The 25,634-nt window shown below is 44.0% G+C and overlaps 1 protein-coding gene and 1 long non-coding RNA gene across 2 annotated transcripts in view; both read right to left on the bottom strand.

The window, feature by feature from the left end:
* TAF8 (TATA-box binding protein associated factor 8) overlaps positions 1-14,999 on the bottom strand; it is a 340,724-nt gene extending 325,725 nt beyond the window's left edge. Inside the window, exon 1 of the mRNA XM_044076205.1 lies at positions 14,597-14,999. Within this exon, the coding sequence (XP_043932140.1) occupies positions 14,597-14,999 (403 nt within the window). The remainder of the gene's footprint in view (positions 1-14,596) is intronic.
* A 9,936-nt stretch (positions 15,000-24,935) lies between these two features.
* LOC122806494 overlaps positions 24,936-25,634 on the bottom strand; it is a 63,419-nt gene continuing 62,720 nt past the window's right edge. The window contains exon 3 of the long non-coding RNA XR_006365513.1: positions 24,936-24,987. This is a non-coding gene — a long non-coding RNA (uncharacterized LOC122806494). The remainder of the gene's footprint in view (positions 24,988-25,634) is intronic.

Raw genomic sequence — 25,634 nt, 5'->3', positions numbered from 1 at the left:
CGGGAAGCGTCCGTGGTCACCGTGGCGAGAGGGGGGAGGTGGGGAGAGGTGCAGAAGGGACGGCCCGTATGGAAATTCGAGGCTTGGAGCCACCATAGTAGCGCCCTCCTGCAAGCCTTGCTGATAGCAATGGGATGGTGGAGAGGAGGGGATAGAAAGGACCATTACACTAGAAGAGTCCATTGCAGTACCCGCATGTTCAAACGGGCGCATGGAAGGAGCATAAATCGCTGCTGCCATGGAGCCTAGTGCCCTCAGGACCAATTCCGCTGGTGAAGCCTCTGATTGGAGGATAGCCCGCACATGAAGTTGTAAGTTCCGGATTCTCTCGGAAGTTAGGAAGGCTCGCAACTCTCTGGTGTCTATTCTGGCACCTATGAATTCTATGACCTGCGTTGGAGCCAGTAGAGATTTGCCGACGTGGATAGTAATGCCTAACTGTGGGGCTAGACAGAGAAAGAAGTCTCTGGCTGAGCAAAGTAGATGCCTTGTTGGTGCGGTCAGGAGCCAGTCGTCCAGGTGCGGAAAGACCTGTATTCCCCTGGAGTCTCAGGTGGGCCGCAATCACTGCTAATACCTTGGTGAACACCCTGGGGGCTGTGGTGAGGCCAAAGGGAAGGACCCTGAACTGGTAGTGACTGGCCCCCAGCCGGAAGCGAAGGAACCTCCTGGATCGTTTGTCCATTAAAATGTGGTAGTACGCATCCTTGAAGTCTATGGAGCACATCCAATCGTTCTCCCTCAAAAGGGGGAGAATAGATTGAAGAGTGACCATCCGGAATTTTTCTTTGGTTACTGACAGGTTCAAGCGGGAAAGGTCTAGGATTGGTCTCAAGTTCCCCGTCTTTTTTGGCACCAAAAAGAACCTGGAGTAGAACCCTAATCCGAGCTGGTCTTGGGGGACGGGCTGGATGGCTCTTTTTCTTAGCAGCTGCTGAATTTCTGCAGCTGCGGCCTCCCTCTGATCGGGTGGTACATCGGGGAGGTTCTTGGATTTGGGGACATGGAGTAATGGTATTTTGTACCCTCTGGATATAATGCGAAGCACCCAGCAGTCTGTTGTGATGGACTCCCATGCCGCTAGGTGTTCCGAGAAGCGCCCCCCCGACTGCCTCCAGAGTGGAGCAGCCGGGCAACCCCTCAGGGCTGCTGTGCGGGCCGCTCAGAGAAAGGTTCTCTGGACCCAAAGTTTCTCGGAGCCCCGCTGCCCCTGGGGCGGCGTCCTCCCTGCCCACCTCTGCCACGGTAGGACTGGTTGTCCGGAGCTGGTTGGGAATGTTGTGATTTTCGGAACCACATCTTCTTCTGACCCTTTTGGTTCCTCGAAAAGGACCGCTGGGGAGCAGAGAAGCGGACTCCGACGGCAGACAACGTCTTCCTGTCCTTCTCGCTCTGGACAAGTGTCTCGCGAACTGTTTTGCGAAATAGGGCAGAACCATCGAAAGGGGCGTTCGCGAAGGACACTTTAAAAGGCTCCGCAAAATCGCAATGAAGGAGCCAGGCCTGACGTCTCATGACTAGGCCTGCTCCGCTAGCCCTAGTGGCTCCCTCTGTGGCGTGGGACAATAGCCGCATAGAGGTGTTTGAAACTGATCTCAGAGTGGCCATTAGGGTGGAGTAGAATTGTTTGTCATCCTCCGACATGGACTCGGGGGGGGGGGGGGTGCAGCGTATTCTTTGATAAGATCCCGCTGCATCCTGATGACATATGCCATATAGTTCAGAGACCTTACAGAGAAGGTCGCTGAACTAAAGACTCGCTTCCTTAAGCGGTCCATCAAACGGGACTCTTTGCTTGGAGGATGGACTAAGGGGCTCTCCTGAGCCAATTCCCTCTTCGTGGCTGCCGTCAACATGGCATCTACGGGGGGCCCCTTACTCCAATGTGAACGGTCTGAGGGGGGGCTAAGAATTCTATCCGGGCATTTCGGTAATGGCTCCACGGTGTCCGGATCCTTCCACGCCCTGGTGGTAATGAGGTCCACCAGGGGGTCGGCCGGCGGGGACACCCAAGAGGTAGACAGGCCTGCCTCGAATGCCTCCAGAAACACAGACTCGTCAGAGGAAAACTTGGGGGCAGACCACCCACCTCTGATCCTCAGCATCTCCATGATGTCTCCAAAGGAGACATCCTCAGGGGGCAATCTTGGGGAGCCTTCCCCTTCCTCCAAGTCCGTGTCCTCTGTTAAGAACTCAGGGGAGTCCACGTGCCTCCTTTTGCACTTATGCTTGCGGGGAACTTCCTTGGGGGGACTGTCCGAGGAGGCCCCGCCAGCAACATCTTGTTCCAATGGAACCATCTGTGACATCGAAGCAGGCTGTCCCTTTGGCCGGGTGATGGAAGCCTGGCCCAGCAGAGAGGGAGTGCATGGAGGAGCCGATGCAAGGACCGGGGGTCCGGATGCTCTCAACAGAGCCCACTCCACAACATCGAAGGCAGAGGGAAACCACTCTCTAATGGATCCGAAAGTCGGCTCCCACTCGGATCCGATGAAGGGATCGGAGCCGGCGCCGAGACCGTCGGATCCGAGGGACCAGTGGACTCCGACCTGGATGGAGCCGAAGGCACACTGAATCCCCCGGATCCGAAGCTCGGACCACGGCTCCGAGAGGTCGGATCCGAGAGGCTCGAGGGCAGGGTCGGATCCAAAGTACCAAGTGCTGTCGGTGCCGACCCACCCCCGGCTCCAATGCTGCTCGGCTCCGAACCCGGATAGCGGGTCGGAGAAGGAGCAATAGGGTGGAAAAAAGGTGTTGAGCTCCCCCCCCCCGGGGGGGGGGAGGCAAGAGCACTCCCATCTGCAGCTGGGCCTGGATGAATCTTCACATCATCTGGTCCAAGTCTGCATCGGATAAGCTAAAAGTAGATCTCAAAGAGGCCACCGAGGCAGGCCTGGAATGCCACCTCGATGACCTTGACGGAGATCAGGTCTCCTCCTCCTCCTCGGGCCCCGGGGAGAAACAAGGGGATCGGAGCCGAGGAGGAGGAGACCTAGAAGCAGTGGAGGGAGAAGCCCGCTTAGCTGGCGGGGCCGAAACGGAGGTCTCGGCCCGCCGCTTGTGGTGCTTCTCCCTCCGTTTCTCCCTCCTGGCCTCCCTGTCCTCCAACACTTTAGCGGGAGTTTGAGTCCCGGACAGAGGCAGGGGGGCAGGAGTGGCAGCGATCACAGGCTGTGGTGGAGCCACGGGAACAGCAGAGGTAGCGGAGGCCGAAGCAGAGTCCGGGGGTAAAAGTCCCGCAAGGACCAGCTTCGACCTCCGCTCTTTCAGTGCCCTGGGGTTGAACGCTGCACAGATGGTACAGCCTGAGGTAAGGTGTTCAACCCCAAGGCACCGAACGCACCGAGTGTGGCCATCAGCCGGGGAGAGCTTATGGCCACACTCGGTACATTTAGAAAATAAGTCCAGCACCAACCAAGTATCACCACGATATGATGAGATCAAATCTGTTTATTACACGAATAACAAGCGCTTTCGCATACACCAAGTATGCTTCTTCAGGTTACATTTAGAAAATATGGCTTTTGGGGCCTCAGCCATTTTTTAAGAAAAAAAATAACTACACACACAGGCCCCAAAAGAAACACAACACACACGCACACACTAATGACCAGCGAAGGGAGGGGGAACTAATTAAAGAAAAAATAATAAGGGAACCTAACACTTACACACTTTTTCTTATTTAATTTAACTAAAAAAGAAAGATTTTGACAGGAAAGGTACAGATAAATGCAGTAAAATTCCACTTAGCTGATGAGCTCAAGGGGACCCAGCCATCCACAAGCGCGGCAAACTAGATCTGAGGTCATGGAGGGTTAGCAGGGGATTATGGGTGAAGGGAGGAGCTAGGAGCTCGGATCCATTAGCTTGAAACAAGTTGCCGGCTCGGATCTGATATCGGATCCAAGACCCACAGGTTGCTGACAAATAAACATCCTACTTCAGATCAGATGTTTAAAAGGTATTAAAACACTATCATCCAGGCAGTCAACTGGAGTAGTTTCAGGCTGAAGTGTAACAAACAACCTCAGTCTTGTGTGAGCAAGTCCAGTCTGTATGAAAGCTTATGAAAGTTGCCCGTGGCCATTTCAAATGAAGGGAAAACCGCTGTTGCCTCGGCCAAAAAGAAGTCACCCCAATTATCTTTGGGGAGTCCTTCTAAACATTTAGAATTACCTTGGACATTAGCAGAAAGGATGGATAAGCATACAGGGATATTCCCATCCATGGAAATGACAAGGCATTTGCCTTCCAGACCCGTTTGCCAGAAATCCTACAGCAATTTTTTTTTTTTTTTAAATATCTGTTCTGAATGGAAGCAAACAGATTTGAGGAGTTTCCCCACAGGTGAATAAATAACTGTAAGACCCCTGTGTACAGTTTATTTGTTAGGGTATGTCCTGGTCCTGCTCAGCTCGTCAGCAACAATGTTTTGCTCTGATGGAATGTAGGTATCATGAAGGAAAAGACTAAGCTACTTTATTTGTCCTAGTCTACCACAGCCAGACTGCAAAGAGGGTAAGACCCTATTCCCCTGTTTGCTTATGCACCACATGTCTCTGGTGTTATTTGTGCTTAACAGCAGAGGTACTGGAGTCCAGAGACATTTGAGAGCATTACTATTATAATTTCTTTGATATATATTTGTTATAGACTGTCCTGTTTGGGATATGTTACAGACTGTCCTGTTTGTTCCACAGGCCTTGAATGTTCACCCACTTAGACAACTCCACAAGCAAGCACAGTATAGGAGATGAAAGACAGAATGGGAGACCTGGGTTAAGAGATAATTGGCCCACCCACCAAAGGACCCCCTTTTTGATAAACTCCAACATTGAAATCTGAAAGGAAAGAGGGCGTTGGTGTTCAGTCTAAACAGACTTGAGGAACCACTGAATTCTTCTCATATGAAGTCGGGCCAGAAGAATCAATGAGGACTGTACAGGCCATGAAACCCAGAATCAATCCTGACATATTCCTTGACTAAGGTCAGGGACTGAGTGGAGAAGTTTAGAAACTGTTCCTTGTAAAGGTCTACTATGTCTTGAGGAAGAACAGCCCTTATGACTGAGGTATCCAGAAGGCATCCAAGAAACACTAACCTGTGAAAACGAAAGGAAAGGAAGATTTCTGCATGTACACCTGGATCCCTAGCCAGAGAAGGAAGCTCTCTACTCAGGCCAGGGATACCGGACATTTTGAAAAAGTCTGCAAAATAAGTCATCTAAATAGGGAAAAAATGAAAGCCTTGCAACCTGCAATGAGCTATTAGTGGTGCCAGACACTTTGTAAACACCCTTGGAGTTACAGATAGTCCAACTAGTAAAACAGAGCTGCAAATACAAGCCAGATGCAGAAAAATGTCAAGTCTTTGAGGACTGGAATGTGAGGATAAGCATCTTTTAAAACCTGAATTACAAAAAAAAAACTGAGATGTGGGATGAGGGATAACAGATACTGAAGATAAAGCATTTTGAGCTTTGGAAGCTTGATGTGAATGTTTAGAAACAAAAAGATTTGGGACTTTCCTCCAAGTTTCTTCTTTCTCTGTCATCAGAAATATTCCTGAATAAAATTCTTTCCCAGTTTGTTTTGGGGGAACAAGTTCTATGATCCTGGCTGTCAGCATTTTTTTCCAGGAAGGAGGAAACAGAAGTTTGATTTGAGGGATGAACAGGAATCTCCTGAGGAAGAGTAGGGATTCCCACCACCAACTGTAACCTTTATGAATGCTTCTCATAACCCACTTGTCTGAGATTATCTGATGCCACAAAGGAAAATGTGGACCTAGACTTTGGGAAAGATTTAAGGGACTGTTGGGGTAGAAAAAGAGAAACAGCTCAGGGAACATATAGTCAAGTCTGTCTTTATGGGCTGTCCCAGACTCTGAGAAGCTTCTCTTTTCTTTTTTGAGCATCCTTGCCACTGCTTTTCTGTCTGCCTGTACCTTGCTGAGATTATTTTGCTTCCTTTAAAAGGATCCTGAATTGGAAGAAAAGTTCTGTTAAATTTTGGAAAGGAAGGTTGAAAAATCTACACGGACACCCTAAATTAACATTTGCAAACTCAATTAAAAATACAGTAAATAAAATACCCCTTCTTTAGTTGGAAGGGCTTCCATGTGCATGTCTTACTGGCATTAATGAATAAACTAGAGCTACTTACCTAAAGCTAATGTTACAAATAAATTAAATCAACAAGCTTCTGTGCATGACATTATCCTTTGTATTATTAACTAAACCTGTTTATGATGTTGCAAATGCACCCCCCTTTCTGCCACAGTTGAGGTTGTTTAATAGGAAACAAGACTATATACTTGCACAGAAAGTGTTTAAAGACCTAGATACAAAAAAAAGAGTAGTTATGTTTCTTACAATAACATTCCATCTGTGTAGTCACTGCATTCCTCCTCACCCTGTGGGTTTCAGATCGGACACTCATATCAGACTTGGCCATCTTCCATGCCGAGGCATTGAAGCTTGAGCTCCTCCAATCCTACCCATAACACCCGATTCCCTCAGTCAACCTCAGACGGAGTTTGCAGGAACCCTGTACTAACAGAATCAATCTACCACAAAAATACAAAGAAGCCTTAAAAATACCAAACCTACTAAGTCAAGTATAAAGAACTGGACCTCAACCAGGAACTATGGTTCCAATGACTTCATCCAACAGGTCTCTTATAGTCATGGAAAGGGAAAGGAGGGAGGGAAGGTTGAGGAGGAATGCAGTGACAACACAGATGGAACGTTATGGTAAAAAACTTCTTTATCTGATGTTGTCACTGTCATTCCTCCTCAACCTATGGGACAGAGTCCCCAGCTACAATAACCCTAGCAAGGCCCTTATGGAAGGATCTAATGGAGCACTGCAGAGCCAAACGCATTTCTGCTCCTGGAGATAACATCCAACTTTTAGTGAGTAACAAAGGTATGGGCATTTGACCAAGCTGCAGCTGCACAAATAACATCAACAGACATTAGCGCAAAAGGCTTGAGAAGCTGCCAAAGACCTTTGTAGAATTTGCCTTGATTTTGCCTGATAGCAGCCTGTTCCTAGACAAGTATACAAAGGAAATGCAGTCTCTCAACCATTTGGCAAGTGTAGCCATGGTGATGGTTTGCCCTTTCCTCACATCAGAAAAAGATACAAACAGCTGTTCTGACTTCCTCCAGCAACTTAGTTCTGTCCAGATAAAAACATAATTATCTATGAACTGTCAGAGTGTATTCACTATTGCAGTCATCACATTTGGGTTATCTACTTGCAGGTAGCCCTCAGTCGGCCTGATTATCACAGTCTTGGGTCCTGCGTCGGTTGCAGTCTCATCTTCCATCACAGGTTTTACTTGCATGTGAAAAAGTCTTTGCATTTAACAAGACGAAAAGCACTTCATGTTTATCATGTATTTTTTTAGTAAAAGTTTACAGAGTGAATTTACTTGTCCTCGGCCTTTTGTTTGCCATTCTTTGGTTTTTGGACTTTTGAGAAGTTTGGTTGCCTATTTTCATCTTCCATGACGTCAGGTAGTCAGGGGTATAAAGCATGCAACCGACACCATTACATCAATTTTTCTTGCCCCAGATGTCAGGTGCCCCCATAATAGGAAGCAATTATATACAAGGTTACACCTCCAACAAAAAGCAAATACACCAGAAAGATTTAAACACAGTAAACAAGAATAGAGGTATAGTCAATAGAAGTCAGGGGGCTGAAGGGAGGGTAACCAGGACTGCAACAGTGAATACACTCGGAACATCTACATTTATGATAAGGGTACACAACTGTACTATGTTAGTGTTTCACTGTTGCAGTTATCACATTTGGGTAGATTCCCTCATCCAGTGCCTTGGTGACAGTCTCAAAAAAGTCAACCAGGTTCAACAGGCAAGACCTTCCCCTGACGAATCCGAGCTAGGTGGAGTGAAGTGCTTGGAGATTGCCTATGTCCTTGTTTATGAGGTCCATAATAATACGCTCCATGGCCTTACAGATCAGACTTGTCAAGCTAATGGGGGCGATAGTTTCCAGGGTCAGTAATAGCACCACCTTTGTGCAAAGGGATGACAATGGCAGTTCTCCACTCTGCTGGAATGAAGGAGAAAGGTGCCTCTCAGAAACGTTTTGCAAAGTTTGGATGAAGCCAGAGACTACGGCTGAACAGGGTGCTCAATGGCGATCTAGTTCTTGCTGGAGATGTTGCAGAATACAGTCTGGGATACTATGAGGTCCCATGGAAGCTGTGTTCTTTGCCTTGGATAGGACCTTTAACACTATCTATGGAGATGGGAGGGTGGGGCAAGTATCGGGGATGTAGAATGGGCATGGGGGGGGTGAAGTTTGCAATGAACCTATCTGCTAGCAGGTTGGATAAGTCAACAGGATCAGTGTAAGTGGCACAGTTAAGAAAGTACAGTTGTGTATACTTACCACAAATGCAGATGTTTGAGTGCATTCACTGTTGCAGTCATCACATGTGGGTTATCCCTGCTGTGGTAGCCCTCGGCTGGCCCAAATACCAGAGTCAATGTTTTTGTGCACCGGCTTCTGCTGCTTGTAGTCTGATGTGGCAGCCGACATCAGTTTTTCTTGACCTAACCCATCAGAAGTACAAGGGAAGAGAGAGAAGTGGTTCTGGTGGCTAACAGCCACCCTGGAAAGCATGTGTCCCCCTAGGGGAAGATGTGAAAAGGCAGATGGAGGGAGGGAAAAGTACAGTTGTGTACACTTACCATAAATGTAGATGTTAGAGAGTGTATTCACTGTTACAGTCATTACATTTGGGTAATCTGCTGACAGGTTGCCCTCAGTCGGCCTGAATAACAAAGTCTTGGGTCCTGCGTCGGTTGCGGTCTCCTCTTCCATGACGTTAGGTCGTTGGGATATAAAACATGCAGCTGACGCCATTTTAATCGTTTTTTCTTGCCCCAGATGTCAGGTGCTCCCCAAATGGGGAGCAAAAATATATATAAATAAACTGTAAATATATAATTGCACTTTTATTAACATAACATTTACCTTCAACTAAAAGCAAATACACAAGGGCTTTTGAGTATAGTGAAGGAAAGAAAAGGTATAGAATGGGGGATGGCGGGTGGGTAACCCGGACTGCAACAGTGAATACACTAACATCTATATTTATGGTAAGTGTACACAACTGTACTATGTTCTTCACGTTTCACTGTTGCAGTCATTACATTTGGGTAGAATCCCAAAGCTATGGATGGCAGGATGGAACTAAACAGGATTAGGAGCAGATATAAGGCCCTGCAGGACTGCAGTGGCAAAGCCTGCCGTAGATTGAGAGAAGAGAGGTAAATGATAATGCTCTGTGAAAGTACGAACAGAGCTCCAAGTAGCAGCTTCTAGAATGTCTTTGTTTGGGACCCCTCTGAGAAAGGCTGCTGAAGTAGAGGCATCCCCTGGTGGAATGGGATCTGATCCCCTTGGGCACAGGTTTACCATGGTGCAAATAGCAGAAACAAATACAGTGGTTTATCCTTTTAGAAATAGTCTGCTTTGATATAGCCTTCCCCCTCTGATCCTGCAGCAAATGCTACCAGTAGTTGCTCAGACTTTCTTAGAGATTTGGTCCTGTTTAAGTAGAATCTTAGCTGTCTGTGTACATCCAATGAATACAGAATCCGCTCCCCCTTGTGCTGCGGATTTGGGAAAAATGTTGGCAGGTGAATGGTCTGGTTAAGAGCCACACTGGATACCACCTTAGGCATAGAAGAAGGATTGATCCTGAGGGCCACCCTGTTCGGGTAAAATATAATGAAAGGCTCCACTGCCATGAGAGCCTGTAGTTCTGAAACCCTTCTTGCTGAAGTGACTGCCAAAAGAAAAGCTGTCTTCCAAGATAGAAATTTTATATCCACAGTAGCTGCTGGTTCAAAAGGAGGCAGGGTGAGTTTTTCCAGCACACAATTGAGGTCCCATGCAGGAGTTGGTGCTCTCCTGGGAGGCCTTAAATTTTTGACCCCTCCGAGATGCTGTTTAAGCAGCAGATGAGAAAAGAGGGGAGGCTCTGTGTTGTAATGAGCCGAGATGGCAGAGGCATGGATTTTTATTGAAGAAAAAGATAGGCCCTTGTCAAGCATCTCAGTTAAGTATTGTAAAATCTGAGGAATATTGGGCTTTGCTGCGTCTATTCCTTGTGCTTGGTTCCAAGCATAGAATCTCTTCCATTTATCAGCATAAGATTTTCTAGTACTAGGCCTTCTGGCTTCCAAAAATGACATCCATCACAGGTTTACTGAGAGATGTGGTTTGAATAATTAGTTGATCAGAGTTTGGAGCAGAGTATGTAGAATTTGAAAGTTCTGCTGAGACAGTAGATGAGGTGTTTGAGGCAAGTACCAAGGAGGAAGGTGTGACATATTCCTTAGAAGCGGGTACCAGTGCTGCTAGGCCAGTCCGGAGAAATTAGGATCATTTCTGTTTTTTCCTGTCTGACTTTTAGTAAGACCTTGGAGAGTAGAGGCAGAGGGGGAAAGGCAAAGACTGATAGTTTTTTCCAGCTGAAGGATAGAGCAGCCACTTTCTATGCTTTTTGGTGATGAGTTCTTGTGCAGAATTTGTCCAACTGATTGCAAACAGATCTATGTCTGGACTCCCCCTTCTCTGTGTTAACCTGCTGGAGATTTGTGGATCCAGTTTCCATTCGTGCAAGTCTATAAGATTTCTGCTTAGATCATCTGCCAGAGTATTTTGCTTTCCTAGCAGGAATTGTCCTGGAAGATGTATTTGGTTAAGTAAAGGCGGTGTTCCACAAGGCCACAGTCTGCAAAGAGGGTAGGAATATGTACCCCCCTGCTTGTTTATGTACCATATAACTGTGGTGTTGTCCGTCCTTATCAGTAGTTGTCCTGGATGAAGTAAGTCCTTGAAGGCTGTCAGAGCATTCTGAACAGCTAGCATTTCTTTCTGGTTGATATGCAGATGCATTTGGTTTGGGCTCCATTTGCCCTGAATGCATCTCCCTGCCAGGTGGGTCCCCAAGCATAGTCTGATGCGTCTGTAGTCAGGGTTTGGGTGGCAGGGGGTAGAGTGAATGACAGTCCCTTGTTTTGGTGACATGTCTCTGCCCACCAAAGAAACTCCTGCTGCAGGCAGGGAATGAGAGGAATCATTGTTTCCAGGCTGTGAATGTTGACTCCATAAACTTTTTAGGTACCATTGAAGTTTCCTCATATGCAGTCTCGCATATGGAATCAGTAGAAAGCAGGATGCCATGAATCCCAATGCCTGCAGAATTTGTCTTGCAGATACTGGGTTTTTGTTGCCATTTGTTTGAAGTATGTTGTCAGTTGCCTTTGTCTGGCGTGAGGCAAGCCATCTGGGCAGTTGTATTCAAGCTTGCACCCAGGAATGTAATTATTTGAGAGGGTACCAGTTGTGATTTCTTTTCCTTTATGGTGTACCCTAGGCATGCTAGAAGCCTTTTTACAAACGCCAGATGTTGAAGAGTGTCCTTGTCCTCTGCTTGAATGAGACAATCGTCCAGATAAGGATAAATTTGGATGTTTCGTTGTCTGCAGAATGCAAGTACTGGTGCCAGGCACTTTGTAAAAGACCCTGGGTCCAGTAGATAAGTCAAAGGGCAGTGCAGAGAATTGGTAATGCAAAAAACTGCTTCGAAGCGGAGGTACCTTCTGCATGATTCCCTTACTGGGATATGCAGTATGCCTCTTAAGTCTAGAGTTACTAACCAAGCATTCTTGCCTAGCATAGGCAGTAGCTGTTTGCAAAGTCAGCATTTTGAATTTTGGAATGTCCAGGTACGTGTTCAGAATCGACAAGTCCAGTATTGGATGCCATTAATTGTCTGGTACCAGGAAAAGTCTTGAATAAAATCCTTTCCTTTTTTGGTACCAGCTGAATAGCCCCCATATCCATGATGGACAATTTGTTTCCGGGCCTCTGCCCACTGGTTTTGTGGCAGATCCGGCCATCCGTTTGGAAATGGCAAAGTATGGAAATGAAATCTGTACCCCTGGGATACTATGTTTAATACCCACTTGTCCTGGGTAATTAACTGCCAATTTTGAGCATGAAGTGCTAGTCCCCCCCCCCCCCCAAGGGGGCTGCCAAAAGATAAGTGCTTGGAGATGGTAGAGGAAAGTTATTGAGACTGCTTACTGTAGGGTTGTCCTTGGTTTCTTCCAGATTTGGAGGTGGAGGCACCCCATTGCTTTGACCTGCAAGAACCCTGTGATTGATATCTGGAGCCTTTTGAGCACCTGGGTTTGCCCTGAGTGGCTCTGTTGGACACAGGAAAGGACCAGTTTTTAGTAGGCCAGTGCCTACTGAACCTGGGTGGCTGCACTTGCAAGAAATCTTTTACAGTTTGCATAGATTTAGCTTTGTCTTCCATTTTCTTTAAAACCTCTTCTGCCTTATTACCAGAGTATCATGCTGCAAAGGGGCATCCAACAATTTAGCTTTAACATGAGACAGACTTTGCTCCTTGAGCCAAGTATGCCTTCTAATCACAGATCCAGTAACGGCGGCTCTACAAGAGGCCTCTAAGGAATCAAAATCACATTGCAAAGTATGCTTTCTAACCTGTTCTGCTGAATGCAATACATCCTGTAACAATATTTTCCACACAATCAGAAATCAACATCATTTTCTGTTTAAGTAAGCCCATAACATGCTGTTGATATTAAAGCATATAAAACTGGCAGTTTAAAGCCCTGATTGCCAAGGCTGCAGACGTATAAACCTTCTTACCCCATCTATCCAGCACCTTGGAATCTCTATCAGAAGGGGTAGGATTTTTGGCTGTAGAAGCCTTAATCCCCTTGGGACCCTGAGACATAGTCTCAGGATCAGCAGCAGGATTTTTGAAAATAAATTTGTGGGAGTCAGGAACCCTGTAATATCGGTCTGGCTTACTAGGAGCTGGAGGCAGGGAATCAGGAGCCATGCTTGATTCAGAGAACACATCAACAATGTCTAATACTGGAGGTATTGCCAAAGGCCTATGCGGAGGAAGAAGGAAATCCCTAAGCCTCTTTTTTGATTCAGAGAAGACCTGACTCTTCCAGTGAAAATGTTCCCTTAAAGTATGCAAAGTCTCTCCTAAAGATTAATCCTCAGGAGGAGATGCAAATGGGATGGATTCCTCTGCATTAGAATCCTCATAGGAAGGTATAGAAAAATTCCTGATCAGTGCCTTGCCTAGGCCTCTTAGCAGGGGGGGGGGCTGAGCAAGGTAATTAAATCCTCAGCCATTTTGATCATCTGTTTTTAGGCATAGGGACCTGAGCACGTGGCTCATGCAGTTTTTTAGATGTAGAAGTTGTTTTTGACTGTGTTTTTGTTGCTGGCGTCGGTTTAATATAAATGTTGAGGCCTGAAAACACCCTCAGAAGCCGGTCCTGCTCAGCGGCTCTGGACCCATCCAAGGGAGAGACATCATTGGGTTCAATACTCTGGGAATCTCACAGCAGACTCCGAATGGGTCTCGGTAGAGGCCTACGACTCAAAAAGTAGTGGGTATCAGGGGCTGCGAAAGTGCCTCACTAAGTGCCAGCGACTGGCTTAGGAGAAGCTTCGTCGGTTTTTTACCTCAACGGTCCGTCTCTTTCTCCTTGTGTTTTTTGTGAACTCTGGTAGTCTGATTGCTAACCCACAACATTTCAGGGTAGTTAAATCTTGAGTTAAAACACGCTTAGTTGTTCAGCAAAATCCAAAAAACACACGAAAGTCACCACACGTCAAGATTTAATGAAGCTTTCAGGTCTACACCCTTCCTCAGCATATAGAAAATACATCCATTCATTACTTTTAAATAGAGGATTAATTCTATCACATGATTAAGCCAGCCAAAATACTTAAAGGAACATGAACAATTAACCTATCCTAAACATTAGTTAAAATCTAACTTTTATAAGCATTCATTAAAAACATTCATTAAAAAGATTGTTATAAATACTAAACAAAATTTACATATACAGTATAAAATATAAAAATATATAAACAATATATAGACATATAGGAAATAACAGAACCACAAACATTCAAAGATATTGTTTTTGCCTATTTATCAAAATTGGTTTTATACTAACAGCACTATTAAGACCAGGTGGTTTATCTGCTTGTAAACGAACTATCCATTCATATTCTCTTGTTTGTAGATAGTTATCTAGATCACCTCCCCTTGATCCTAGAGTTAACACACAAATAACTCTAAATTTAAAAGTGTGATCTGGAAAGTCCATTACATGCCTATACAACCCATTTGATTCAACTTTTCTTTTCATTTCAGACTTGTGCTCTATTATTCTATCCTTTAATTTCCTACATGTTTTTCCCACATAAAATACATTGCATTGTGTGCATGTCGCTAAATAAACTAATTTTGTCGTATTGCAGTCAGCCCTACATTTAAAGGTGAATTCTTCATTTGTTAAGGGATGCTGAAAATATCCTATTGTTTCATATATATCCACACAACAAGTGCAATTATGACACTTATATGTTCCTATTTTAGTTGGTATATTTTTTGGAACATCAATAAAATCTTTATAACAGAGCATCTGTTTTATTGATTGCCCATTCCTATAGGCGAATCTTGGTCTCAAACCCAGGATGTCCCTCATTTCCCGTTGGGCCATCAGTATTATCCAGTTCTTTTCAATAATCTTACGAACTTTTATGGTGTTGGTGTTATAACTTGTAACAAATCTTACAACATTATCTTTTATTTTATTTTCACCACCTTCTGTTATTTGATCTTGATGTTCCGTATTTGTAAATCCACAGATAGGTTTATATATACTTTTTCTTCCTTGTATAACCTCATCATATACTTGATTTACATCTGTTAACAAATAACCACTTTTCACAAATTCATCCTTCATTTTATTAAGCTGCTCTATAAAACTATTTTCCTCAGTAGTAAGTCTACTAACCCTTATTAATTGCGACTTTAAAATTCCCTTGTAAATATGTGGTGGGTGCATACTGTTCATTTTAAGATCCACCATGACTGGTAAGACAATGAGCAAATCGAGTACGCTATCGGGGCAGAATTTGATGACAACGGATGTGAGACCAAGGAAAAACGCAAGCAGATGGAAATCTCTTCTTTTTTACCGTTTCAATTGAAAGAACCGGAGAAAATCTCATTGCAGCTGAAGAAGCAATCTATTATAGAAAAGACCATACAGCACTCAACGCCAGCAATGAAGAGGAAGAACGAGAGTCCCAAACTACCAAACAAGGCAGTTCGCAGATAAGACTGTATGGTCATTTATATAAAGGTACTGTAAATATTTCTAAAGTGACTTTAACAGATCAACATTATGAACTATTAGCTAATGGGATGAAATTCATCCCTACATTTACTGACACTATAGTTGATGTATTAACAGATGTAAAGCTATTTGCTAGAAATTTAATGTTTAAATTAATTTTTAAACAGACGCATGATGTTCATTCAACTTTTAGAAAACTGAGTACGTTTATACCGCAACTCTCACCAGTAATAGTGGCTTTTTCGGAATTAGTGGAAGTAGAACTTAGAAATGTATATGCTGACCAAAGGGTCAAGAAACTTAACAAAACCAAGTTCAATTTGTCTTATACTGACTATAGGGCGCTTCAACAAATAAAGAAGGATGAGAATATAATATTAAAGCAAGCGGACAAGGGAGGGGCCACAGTAGTAATGGACAAAGCATGGTACATGGATAAGTTTAAAAATTTTCTGTCTGATGACACAAATTTCAAAAAAATATCATTTGTAGAAGTAAAGAACCATATAGCACAAGTGACTCTAGTAGTATATGACATGCATTTAACACATGATATTTCTATAGAATTGTTAACTTATTTTACTGTCCCATGCCCCAAAATTCCTCAAATTTATGGAATACCAAAATTACACAAATCTATGAATGACCCCCCTTTGAGACCTATAGTCTCAGGAAAAGGGTGGGTCACAGAACCTATATCTATATACTTGCAAAGAGTGTTGGCTAAATACTTACCCAAATGTACTACCATACTAAAGGATACATTTCATTTTTTGGAAAAGTTTGATACGTGGCATAGAAGAAATGAAGTAGGGATGAACTTTTTGCTAGTTACACTGGATATAGCATCATTATTTACAGTCATCCCGATAGAATATGGAATAGATGCCATTAGAAAATTGTTAATGATGGAATCTATGCTTCAACCACGTGAGATAGAAAATATATGTTCATTACTGGAGTTGGTGTTGACAAAAAATATTTTTATTTTTGATGGAACGCCATATCAACAACTAAATGGGGTGGCCATGGGAACATCAGTGGCCAACAGTTTTGCTAATATGGTGCTATATATTTGGGAAAAGGAATATGTAATGAATGAAACTAATAGATTTAGCCATTTGTTAAATAGTTATTGTAGATTTGTAGATGATTGTTTTTTTACGTGGACAGGGACAGTACTTGAATTAGAGAGTTTTGTGCAGTATCTGAATAGTACTACAGATTTTTTTGAGTTTAAAATGGAATACTCATCACATGAGATAGTTTTTTTAGATGTGAGTATTCAGAAAAAGCATGATAGAGTAGAAACTAGGGTACATAAGAAGGAAGTATATGCTGAAAGATATCTTAAGATGAACAGTATGCACCCACCACATATTTACAAGGGAATTTTAAAGTCGCAATTAATAAGGGTTAGTAGACTTACTACTGAGGAAAATAGTTTTATAGAGCAGCTTAATAAAATGAAGGATGAATTTGTGAAAAGTGGTTATTTGTTAACAGATGTAAATCAAGTATATGATGAGGTTATACAAGGAAGAAAAAGTATATATAAACCTATCTTTGGATTTACAAATACGGAACATCAAGATCAAATAACAGAAGATGGTGAAAATAAAATAAAAGATAATGTTGTAAGATTTGTTACAAGTTATAACACCAACACCATAAAAGTTCGTAAGATTATTGAAAAGAACTGGATAATACTGATGGCCCAACCGGAATTGAGGGACATCCTGGGTTTGAGACCAAGATTTGCCTATAGGAATGGGCAATCAATAAAACAGATGCTCTGTTATAAAGATTTTATTGATGTTCCAAAAAATATACCAACTAAAATAGGAACATACAAGTGTCATAATTGCACTTGTTGTGTGGATATATATGAAACAATAGGATATTTTCAGCATCCCTTAACAAATGAAGAATTCACCTTTAAATGCAGGGCTGACTGCAATACGACAAAATTAGTTTATTTAGCGACGTGCACACAATGCAATGTATTTTATGTGGGAAAAACATGTAGGAAATTAAAGGATAGAATAATAGAGCACAAGTCTGAAATGAAAAGAAAAGTTGAATCAAATAGGCATGTAATGGACTTTCCAGATCACACTTTTAAATTTAGAGTTATTTGTGTGTTAACTCTAGGATCAAGGGGAGGTGATCTAGATAACTATCTACAAACAAGGGAATATGAATGAATAGTTCGTTTACAAGCAGATAAACCACCTGGTCTTAATAGTGCTGTTAGTATAAAACCAATTTTGATAAATAGGCAAAAACAATATCTTTGAATGTTTGTGGCTCTGTTATTTCCTATATGTCTATATATTGTTTATATATTTTTATATTTTATACTGTATATGTAAATTTTGTTTAGTATTTATAACAATCTTTTTAATGAATGTTTTTAATGAATGCTTATAAAAGTTAGATTTTAACTAATGTTTAGGATAGGTTAATTGTTCATGTTCCTTTAAGTATTTTGGCTGGCTTAATCATGTGATAGAATTAATCCTCTATTTAAAAGTAATGAATGGATGTATTTTCTATATGCTGAGGAAGGGTGTAGACCTGAAAGCTTCATTAAATCTTGACGTGTGGTGACTTTCGTGTGTTTTTTAGTTAAATCTTGAACTAAAATATTTAGAAGCAAAAATATACAGACGCTTAATAGTGCGCTGGTTAAATTTAGCACAAAACCGACAGCAAGGCACGCTGTGATCAGGGCCTAGGCAAGGAATACAGTACAAATGAAAATCCTTATGAGGCATTTGCTTCCCACAAGTAATGCAATTATTAACTTTTACTGACATCATTAAGGAGCAAGAAAAAAAGTTTCCCCAATGGGATACTTAGCTTTAGTTTGAAGACTTCGGTTCTGAAACTCGAATACGAAAAATTTCAGGAGTCAGCCGACAGGCACTTGCGAACTGCTTCAAGCACTGCGCGGCAAGAAAGACTGATTAAAATGGCGTTGGCTGCATGTTTTATACCCCTGACGACCTGACGTCATGGAAGAGGAGACAGCAACTGACGCAGGATCCAAGACTTTGTTATTCAGGCCGACTGAGGGCAACCTGCTAGCAGATTACCCAAATGTAATGACTGCAACAGTGAAACATGAAGAACATCCAAGACTGCAAAAGTGAACAAGCTCAAACATCTACATTTATGGCAAGTGTACACAACTGTACTATGTTCTTCATGTTTCACTGTTGCAGTCATCACCTGTGGGAGGATGCCCAAAGCGGAGGTAAAAGGTGGAAGGAAAGATTGAGTCCTAGGTATGGGTCAGGAGACCCTGCAGAATTGTAGTAGCAAACCCTGCCCTAGACTTCGAAAACAGAGGCAGGTATGGACAGAGGTCCAGGTGAGTGCTTCCAATATGTCCCTGGTAGGTACTCCTCTGAGGAAGGTAGTGGAAGTGGAGATTGCCCTAGTGGAGTGGGTACGGATTGACCTAATGGGTTTTCCCCATGTAGTCTGCAGCAAAAATGGATACAATGTGAAATCCATTTGGAAATGGTCTGTTTGGAGATGGGCTTCCCCTCTGCACCTGGGGCAAAGCTTACAAGAAGCTGGTCAGTTTTTCTGAATGGCTTAGTGTGGTCCAGATGTGGTCTGTGCACGTCTTGTGAGTGTAGAATTCTTTCCCCCTTGTTTTGAGGGTTGGGAAAGAAGGTGGGAAGATGTATGGCCTGGTTAAGGGTCACAGATACCACCTTGAGCATAAAGAAGGGATTAGTCCTCAGGGAGACTGCATGGAAAATTATGAAGGGCTCGACAGTCATGGGAGCTTGAAGTTCCGAGACCCTTCTGGCTGAGGTGATGGCTATTAGGAAGGCAGTCTTCCAGGAGAGGTATTTCAATTCTGTTGAAGCGGCAGGTTCAAAAGGAGGTAAGGGTAGTTTCTCTAACACAATTCAGGCCCCAGGGTGGAGTAGGAGGTGTTCTGGGTGGCCTGATATTAGAAGCCCCTCTGAGGAATTGCTTAATCAAAGGATGAGAGAAGAGGGGTGGATCTGAATTATAATGGGCAGAGATGGCAGAGGCATAGACTTTAATAGAGGAGAGGCCACTATTGAGCAACTCTGATAAGTAATCCAGGATGAGAGGGTTAGAAGGTTGGGAGTTACTAGCCCCTTTTAATTGTTTCCAGGAGCAGAATCTTTTCCATTTTCCTGCATGGGATTTTCTTGTGCTGGGCCTTTTGGCCTCTGTGATGATTTCCAGGACCTGTTTGCTTAACAGTGACTTCTTGTTAGTTTTTAGTGCATGAGCCATGCTGAAAATTTGAGAGTCTGTAGGTCTGGGTGCAGTACCTTCCCCCCTCTCCTGGGTCAAGAGGTCTGACCTTAGGAGAAGCAGCTTGGGGGGCTGTAAGGTCAGACTGCGTAGTAAGGGGTACCAATGCAATCCGAGTCAATCTACAGCGATGAGGATGGCCTTTGGTCTCTAATCTCTTATTCTGATCAGAACTTTGGGGAAAAAGGGGCAGAGGAGGACATGTGTACACAGAGGGAGCTCCAGGGGAAGGTCAAGGCATCCACCTTCCATGCTAGGAGGGGGTATTTCCTGATGCAAAACTTGTGCAGCTGGTGGTTGAGGTGCGAGGCAAAGAGGTCTACTTCTAGGATCCCCTACTCCTGGGTGATTTGAAGATTTCTCTGTGGAGCTGCCATTTGTGGGTGTCCAATAAGTTTCTGGTTAGGTGGTCTGCCAGTGTGTTGTTGATCACTGGTAAGTACTGGGCAATTAGGTGTAGCCCCATGGAGGTGGCTGTAAGCCACAGACTCATGGCTAACCTGCACAGGAGTAAGATTGGTTGCCCTCCTGCTTGTTGATGTACCACAGTACTGTGGTGTTGTCTGTTTTTATAAGGAGGACCCCTGGCCTGAGATGGGGTTGAAAGGAAGTCAGAGCATTTTGCACTGCCATCATTTCTTTCTGGTTGATGTGCAAGTGAAGTTGCTGGGCATTCCAAAGGCCTGGGGTACACCTGCCTGTTAGGTGAGCGCCCCAAGCCATGTCTGAGGTGTCGGTGGTGATTGCCTGGCCAGATGGGCGGAGGATAAAGGGAAGACCCTTGTTCATGTCGCAGGCCTCTGCTCACCAGAGAAATCCGTCCCTTATCTAAGGGATCAGTGGGAGACTGGTCTCTAGGGACTGAGGGTGCTGACACCAAAGGTTCTTTTAAGTACCAATGAATCCTTCTCATGTGAAGCCTGGCAAGAGGGATGAGAAGGATGCAAGATGCTATGTATCCCAGGGCTTGCAGGAACATCCTTGCAGTGAGGTGACTTCTGGAAGCCGCTGGGTGAAGAACAGAGGCAGGAAACTCTGCTTTTCTGGGGATAGGAAGGCCATTAGGGTTGCTGTGTCTAGCACAACTCCCAGGAAAACAATTTTCCTGGTGGGGTTTTGTTTTGATCTTTGTTCTCGTTGATGGTGAACCCTAGGGAAGTTAGGAGTTTTTTGACAAAGAGAAGATCCTGCAGCAACTTTTCTTTGCTGTTCGCCTGAATGAGGCAGTTGTCCAGGTAAGGGTAAATCTGTATATTTTTCTGTCTGCAGAATGCTATAGCCAGAGCCAAGCATTTGGTGAATACTCTGGGAGCAGTAGATAAGCCAAAGGGCAGGGCAGGGCAGTGCAGTGATGTGATAAACATCTGAAAGCGCCGATTGCCTTCTCTGAACCGCAGGAATTTTCTGCATGATTCCCTGATGGGGATGTGGAGGTAGGCATATTTTAGGTCTAGTGTCACCAGCCAGGCATTTTGTGCCAGCATAGGCAGGAGCTGCTGGAAGGTTAGCATTTTGAATCTGGGAACCACCAAGGAGGTGTTCAGTTTGGACAGATCCAGGATGGGGCACCAAGTGCCCTCTTTTCTGGGAACAAGGAATAGTCTGGAGTAAAAACCTTTTTCCTGTTTGATCTGGAGGGACAAGTTCTACTGCCCCCTAGAATATTATGTTTTTTATCTGTTTTAATGCCTCTGCCCACTGGTTTGGGGGAAGGTCTGGGTACCCTCTTGGAACTGGGAGTTCACTGAAGGAGAATCTGTATCCCGGAGAAAGGATTTTTAATACCCATTGCCCTTGAAGAGGGTGCACCTTCCTCCTAGTTTTAGAGGAGTGAAAGGAGGGCATAGAGGGGAGGGGAGTCATTGCGAGTGCTTACCATAGAAGCTTGGCTTAGAACTCCCTGCCTTCGAGGCAGAAGTGGTCCATTGTTTGCTTCTTTGCTGGCCCTGGGATGGGGGCCTAGATGACCTGCCCCTGCGGGGCTTACTTTGGCCCTGTCTGCTGGGTGTAGGAAAGGCCCAGTGTTTAGATGGGAAGTTCCTGCTGAATCTGGGCAGTTGCACCTGAAAAAAATCTTTTTACTGTTTGCATAAATTTTGCTTTGTGTCTTCCATCTTTGTAAGCACCTCTTCTGCTTTTTCCCCAGGCGTTCCTTATCTAGGGGTGCATCGATAAGTTTAGACTTAACATGATCAGGAAGAGGTTGCTTCTTCAGCCATGTACATCTAATAACAGATCCTGTCACTGCTGCCCTGCTAGAGGCTTCCTGGGTGTCACGCCCACATTGTAATGAGTGCTTGGCCACTTGATAAGCAATGCTGCCAACCTCCGAGTTAGCACCATCAGGGGAGGTAACAATCTTCTGTTTTAATTGTTCCAAAGTGTGGTGTTGATATTTTAACATATGGAACTGACAACAGTGAGATGATAGCTAAGGCTGCAGACGTGTATACTTTCTTACCCAATCTGTCCAGAGCTCTGGAGTCTTTGTCAGAAGGAAGAGGATTCTTGGCAGAACTAGTCTTAGTTCCTTTGGGTCCCTGTGTAATGACCTCAGGGTCTGCAGCAGGGTTCCCGTACAGGTATTTGTGACAATCCGGTACTCTGTAGTACCGGTCAGGTTTAGCTGGGGCAGGAGGCAGGGCATCAGGGGCTAAAACTGGATTCAAGGATCATCCACCACTTCTAGAAAAAGTGGGATGGCCAGAGGTCTGTGCTGGGACAGGTCCAGAAACTCTCCAAGTCGTTTGACTGTGGGTAGTCCTGAGATTCCCACTGAAAATGTTCCCCGAGGGAGTGAAGGGTTTCCCCAAAGGAGAGGTCCTCTGCAGGGGAGGCAGAGGGGATGGATTCCTCTACATCTGAATCCTAAACAGTTAAAGGCTGTTCCTCTTCAAAGGCAGAATAATCAGATTTTTCAGACTCCTGGTCTATCATAATTTCTGGAGAAGGAACCCTTTTCCTTTTTGGAGTGGGGGCTTGAGTACCTCGGATAAGGGAGATGAAATTCTCCACCATTTTAAGCATTTGAGCTTGGGGTGGGGGAGCAGTAGCAAGATGGTGGCTAGAAGCAGATTTCCTAGGAGTGGCCTGGCTTCGAGGCCCAAGAGAAGCTGGTCTCTCTGAAAAATGGTAGTCTGAAGAGAAGATGTCTGTCTAGAATCGGTAGTGCAAATGGCCTCCTCGGAAGCCGGTGCCTGCATCACAGCTCTGGACCCAACTGAGGGAGAGACAGCAAAAGACTCAGAAGACTAAGTGGATTTCTGCGGCATACCTCCAAAAGGGTCTAGGCAGAGGTCTGTACAGAAAGAGTTGAACATCAGAGGCTGCAAAAGAGCCTCACTGAATTCCGGAGAACTGACCACTTGCTTAGCGGTAGCATCGTTGGAAAGCTATGCCTTGTGTGGCTTGTCTATATCTTTACATTTTTTTGGAATGTCTGTGGATTTTTGGCTGACAGACGCCATATCAGAATTCAAAGACGGAATACAGAAATAATGTTCTACAAAGAGAGCTCTACGGTGAATGGTTCTCGCATTAAAGAGGGCACAGAACCGGCAACGAGGGGTGTCATGGTCTGGGCCTAAACAAGTGATGCAGTAAGAATGAAAGTCTCGGTGTAGGATCTGCTTTCCACAGGCAAGACAATTGTTAACTTTTTCGGACATCTGTTAGAACAAGAAAAAAGGGTCCCCAACGGGGTACTTCGCTTTAGACGTTTTCTGCTGAAATTTGACTTCTGGTAGCGACCGACCGGCACTTGAGCGAACTGCTTCTGCTACGGGCTCCACGCCAAGAAAGACTGATGTAATGACATTGGCTGCCTTGCTTTACAGTACTGATGGCCTGATGTCTGACTACAGGCGACAGCCGCCGACACACAAAAACATTGACTCTGGTATTCGGGCTGGCCAAGGGCTACCACAGCAGGGATAACCCACAGGTGATGACTGCAAGAGTGAAACACGAAGGACATTAATTCGGAACAAACCTGGGCTTTGCCGTGGAGGTTTCTGACGTAACTGAAAAAGGCTTTGTGGTTAGCCTTTGTGTCAGAGGCTAGTTTCGATTCATAATTGGCTTTGGAGTTTATCACTAGTGATCTAATTTGCTTGTTGAGGCTCAGGAGGGAGTTCTTCCAAATTAGGAATTTGTGCCTTTTTACCCATGGACAACAGTTTCTTCCTTTTGTTGTAAAGCCTTGTTGATAGAGTATGTCCACCACATAGGTTTGTTTCTCCTTGAGGAGCAGGTTTTAGTTCTGCTGGGTATGGCCATGCAGTTGTACAGGTGCTTGTATACTGCACTGGCATACTGTTCAGCATATTTGTCTGCATCCTCTGGGGGGGGCAGTGGTGTGAAGCTACTGATACCCTCCTTAGAAGGTTGAAGTCAGCTTTTGAGAGGTTTTTTAGCCTGGCTACGGCTGGGGGGGGGTATGGATGGAATAGACACTTCGAATAAGACAGATCGATGGCCTGATCTCACCAGGAAAAAACTTACTATGGGGGTGGTGTAGCAGTCACCCATGTTGTGAGAACCAAATCTAGAATGCTATCTCCCCTTGTGGGGGATGAGACAAGCTGGTCTACTGCATTAGAACTGATGAAATCAAGGAATGTTTGCACGAGTGCATTAGAGCAGAATAGTTCACCCAGTTTATGGTGGGGTAGTTGAAGTCACCAAGGATCAGGGTGTTAGGAAATACCCTGATGAACTCAAGTAGGTCCAGGTATGAGGAATGGGTGTCCCGAGTCATGAAAAGGGGGTCTATAGCTGGCTTTATCTATGTATTTCCTTCTTTTTTTGCTACTCAGATAATTTGCTAGTTTTTAAATGAGTGACTTGGGGTTTTGACAAACAATTTTCAATCATTCAAATATAACGAAGCCTGATGACTTTCTGCTCTAAAAGGAATGACTCGCCTTCTGCAGGTGGATCACTTGTCAGAAAAAAAGAAAAAAAATAAATAAATCAGGTCACAACGTCATGCACTACAAAACAACAGTAACAATAAATACATCACAGCCTGCAAGCAACACACAGTTTAACAAAACACATTAAAGCACTGGGCAAAGAAAAATTGTCAGGAAAAGTAAAGAAAAATAATTTTTGTAATGCGTTAACTGTAGGTCACATGAAACCGTTTACTTTTCCTTAGAAATTTCTCTTGTAACCCTGTAGAGACAGTGTGTGTGTGTGTGTGTGTGTGTGTGTGTGTGTGTGTGTGTGTGTGTGTGTGTGTGTGAGACCACGTGTGTTTTTATGCATACATCTTAGTGCATACACATAAGCAAACACACAAATATATACACAAAGTTGCTGAGTAAATGAAAAACATGCAGATAGCTACCCGCTTCTGCTGAGACGGCATACTAATTAAAGCCTCGGAATCCAGTCCGTTCTAAACACAAAGAAAAAAACAACTGAAGTCATTTGCTGCATTTATTTACTCAAGTACATAACAGAAGAGAAATAAATAAAAGATATATACAAACTGGCTAATGAGAGTAAGAAAAAGTTGTGCCATGCATAAGGCTATGGCACAGCACTATCATATCAGAAAGCAATTCTAATCAAAGCTCATGTGCCTGATGGGTTAATAGAGTTTGTGAGATCTTACACTGGAGAAGCACAATGTAGTGAACTGCAATGACAGCATGTAATGGCTATAAAATAATGTATACTAACATAAAAAATAAATTATACCTTAGAATTAGAAATTACATAAAGCAGCACAGCAAAAGCTAGTAAGGATGTCACAGTAAGAAATTACAACAATAAAATGACTTCCCCTTCTCAACCTGCCAATGGCCATGATGGTCCCAGCTCTGGAGTTAGTATCAGGAACATCAAGTTAGAAGTGAATGAAGCAACACCAAGCAGTGGATGGTCAGATGGAAGGTTCATGAAGGGGAGAAAAGAATTTATACAAGATGAACACAGAGACAAAAGGAAACAAAATAACTTCAAAAGATCTTGGCAAAATATAAACTACTACACAGCATCAGAAACCATTTGCGATAATAAAACTTAAATTTCTGATACTCT

The sequence above is a fragment of the Protopterus annectens genome, chromosome 7.part0, assembly GCF_019279795.1.
Source record: "Protopterus annectens isolate FY-2018-M chromosome 7.part0, PAN1.0, whole genome shotgun sequence".
Classification (NCBI taxonomy): Eukaryota; Metazoa; Chordata; order Ceratodontiformes; family Protopteridae; genus Protopterus; species Protopterus annectens.
Note: the sequence above shows the minus strand (reverse complement) of the source record. Positions and strands in the feature narration are given on the sequence as shown.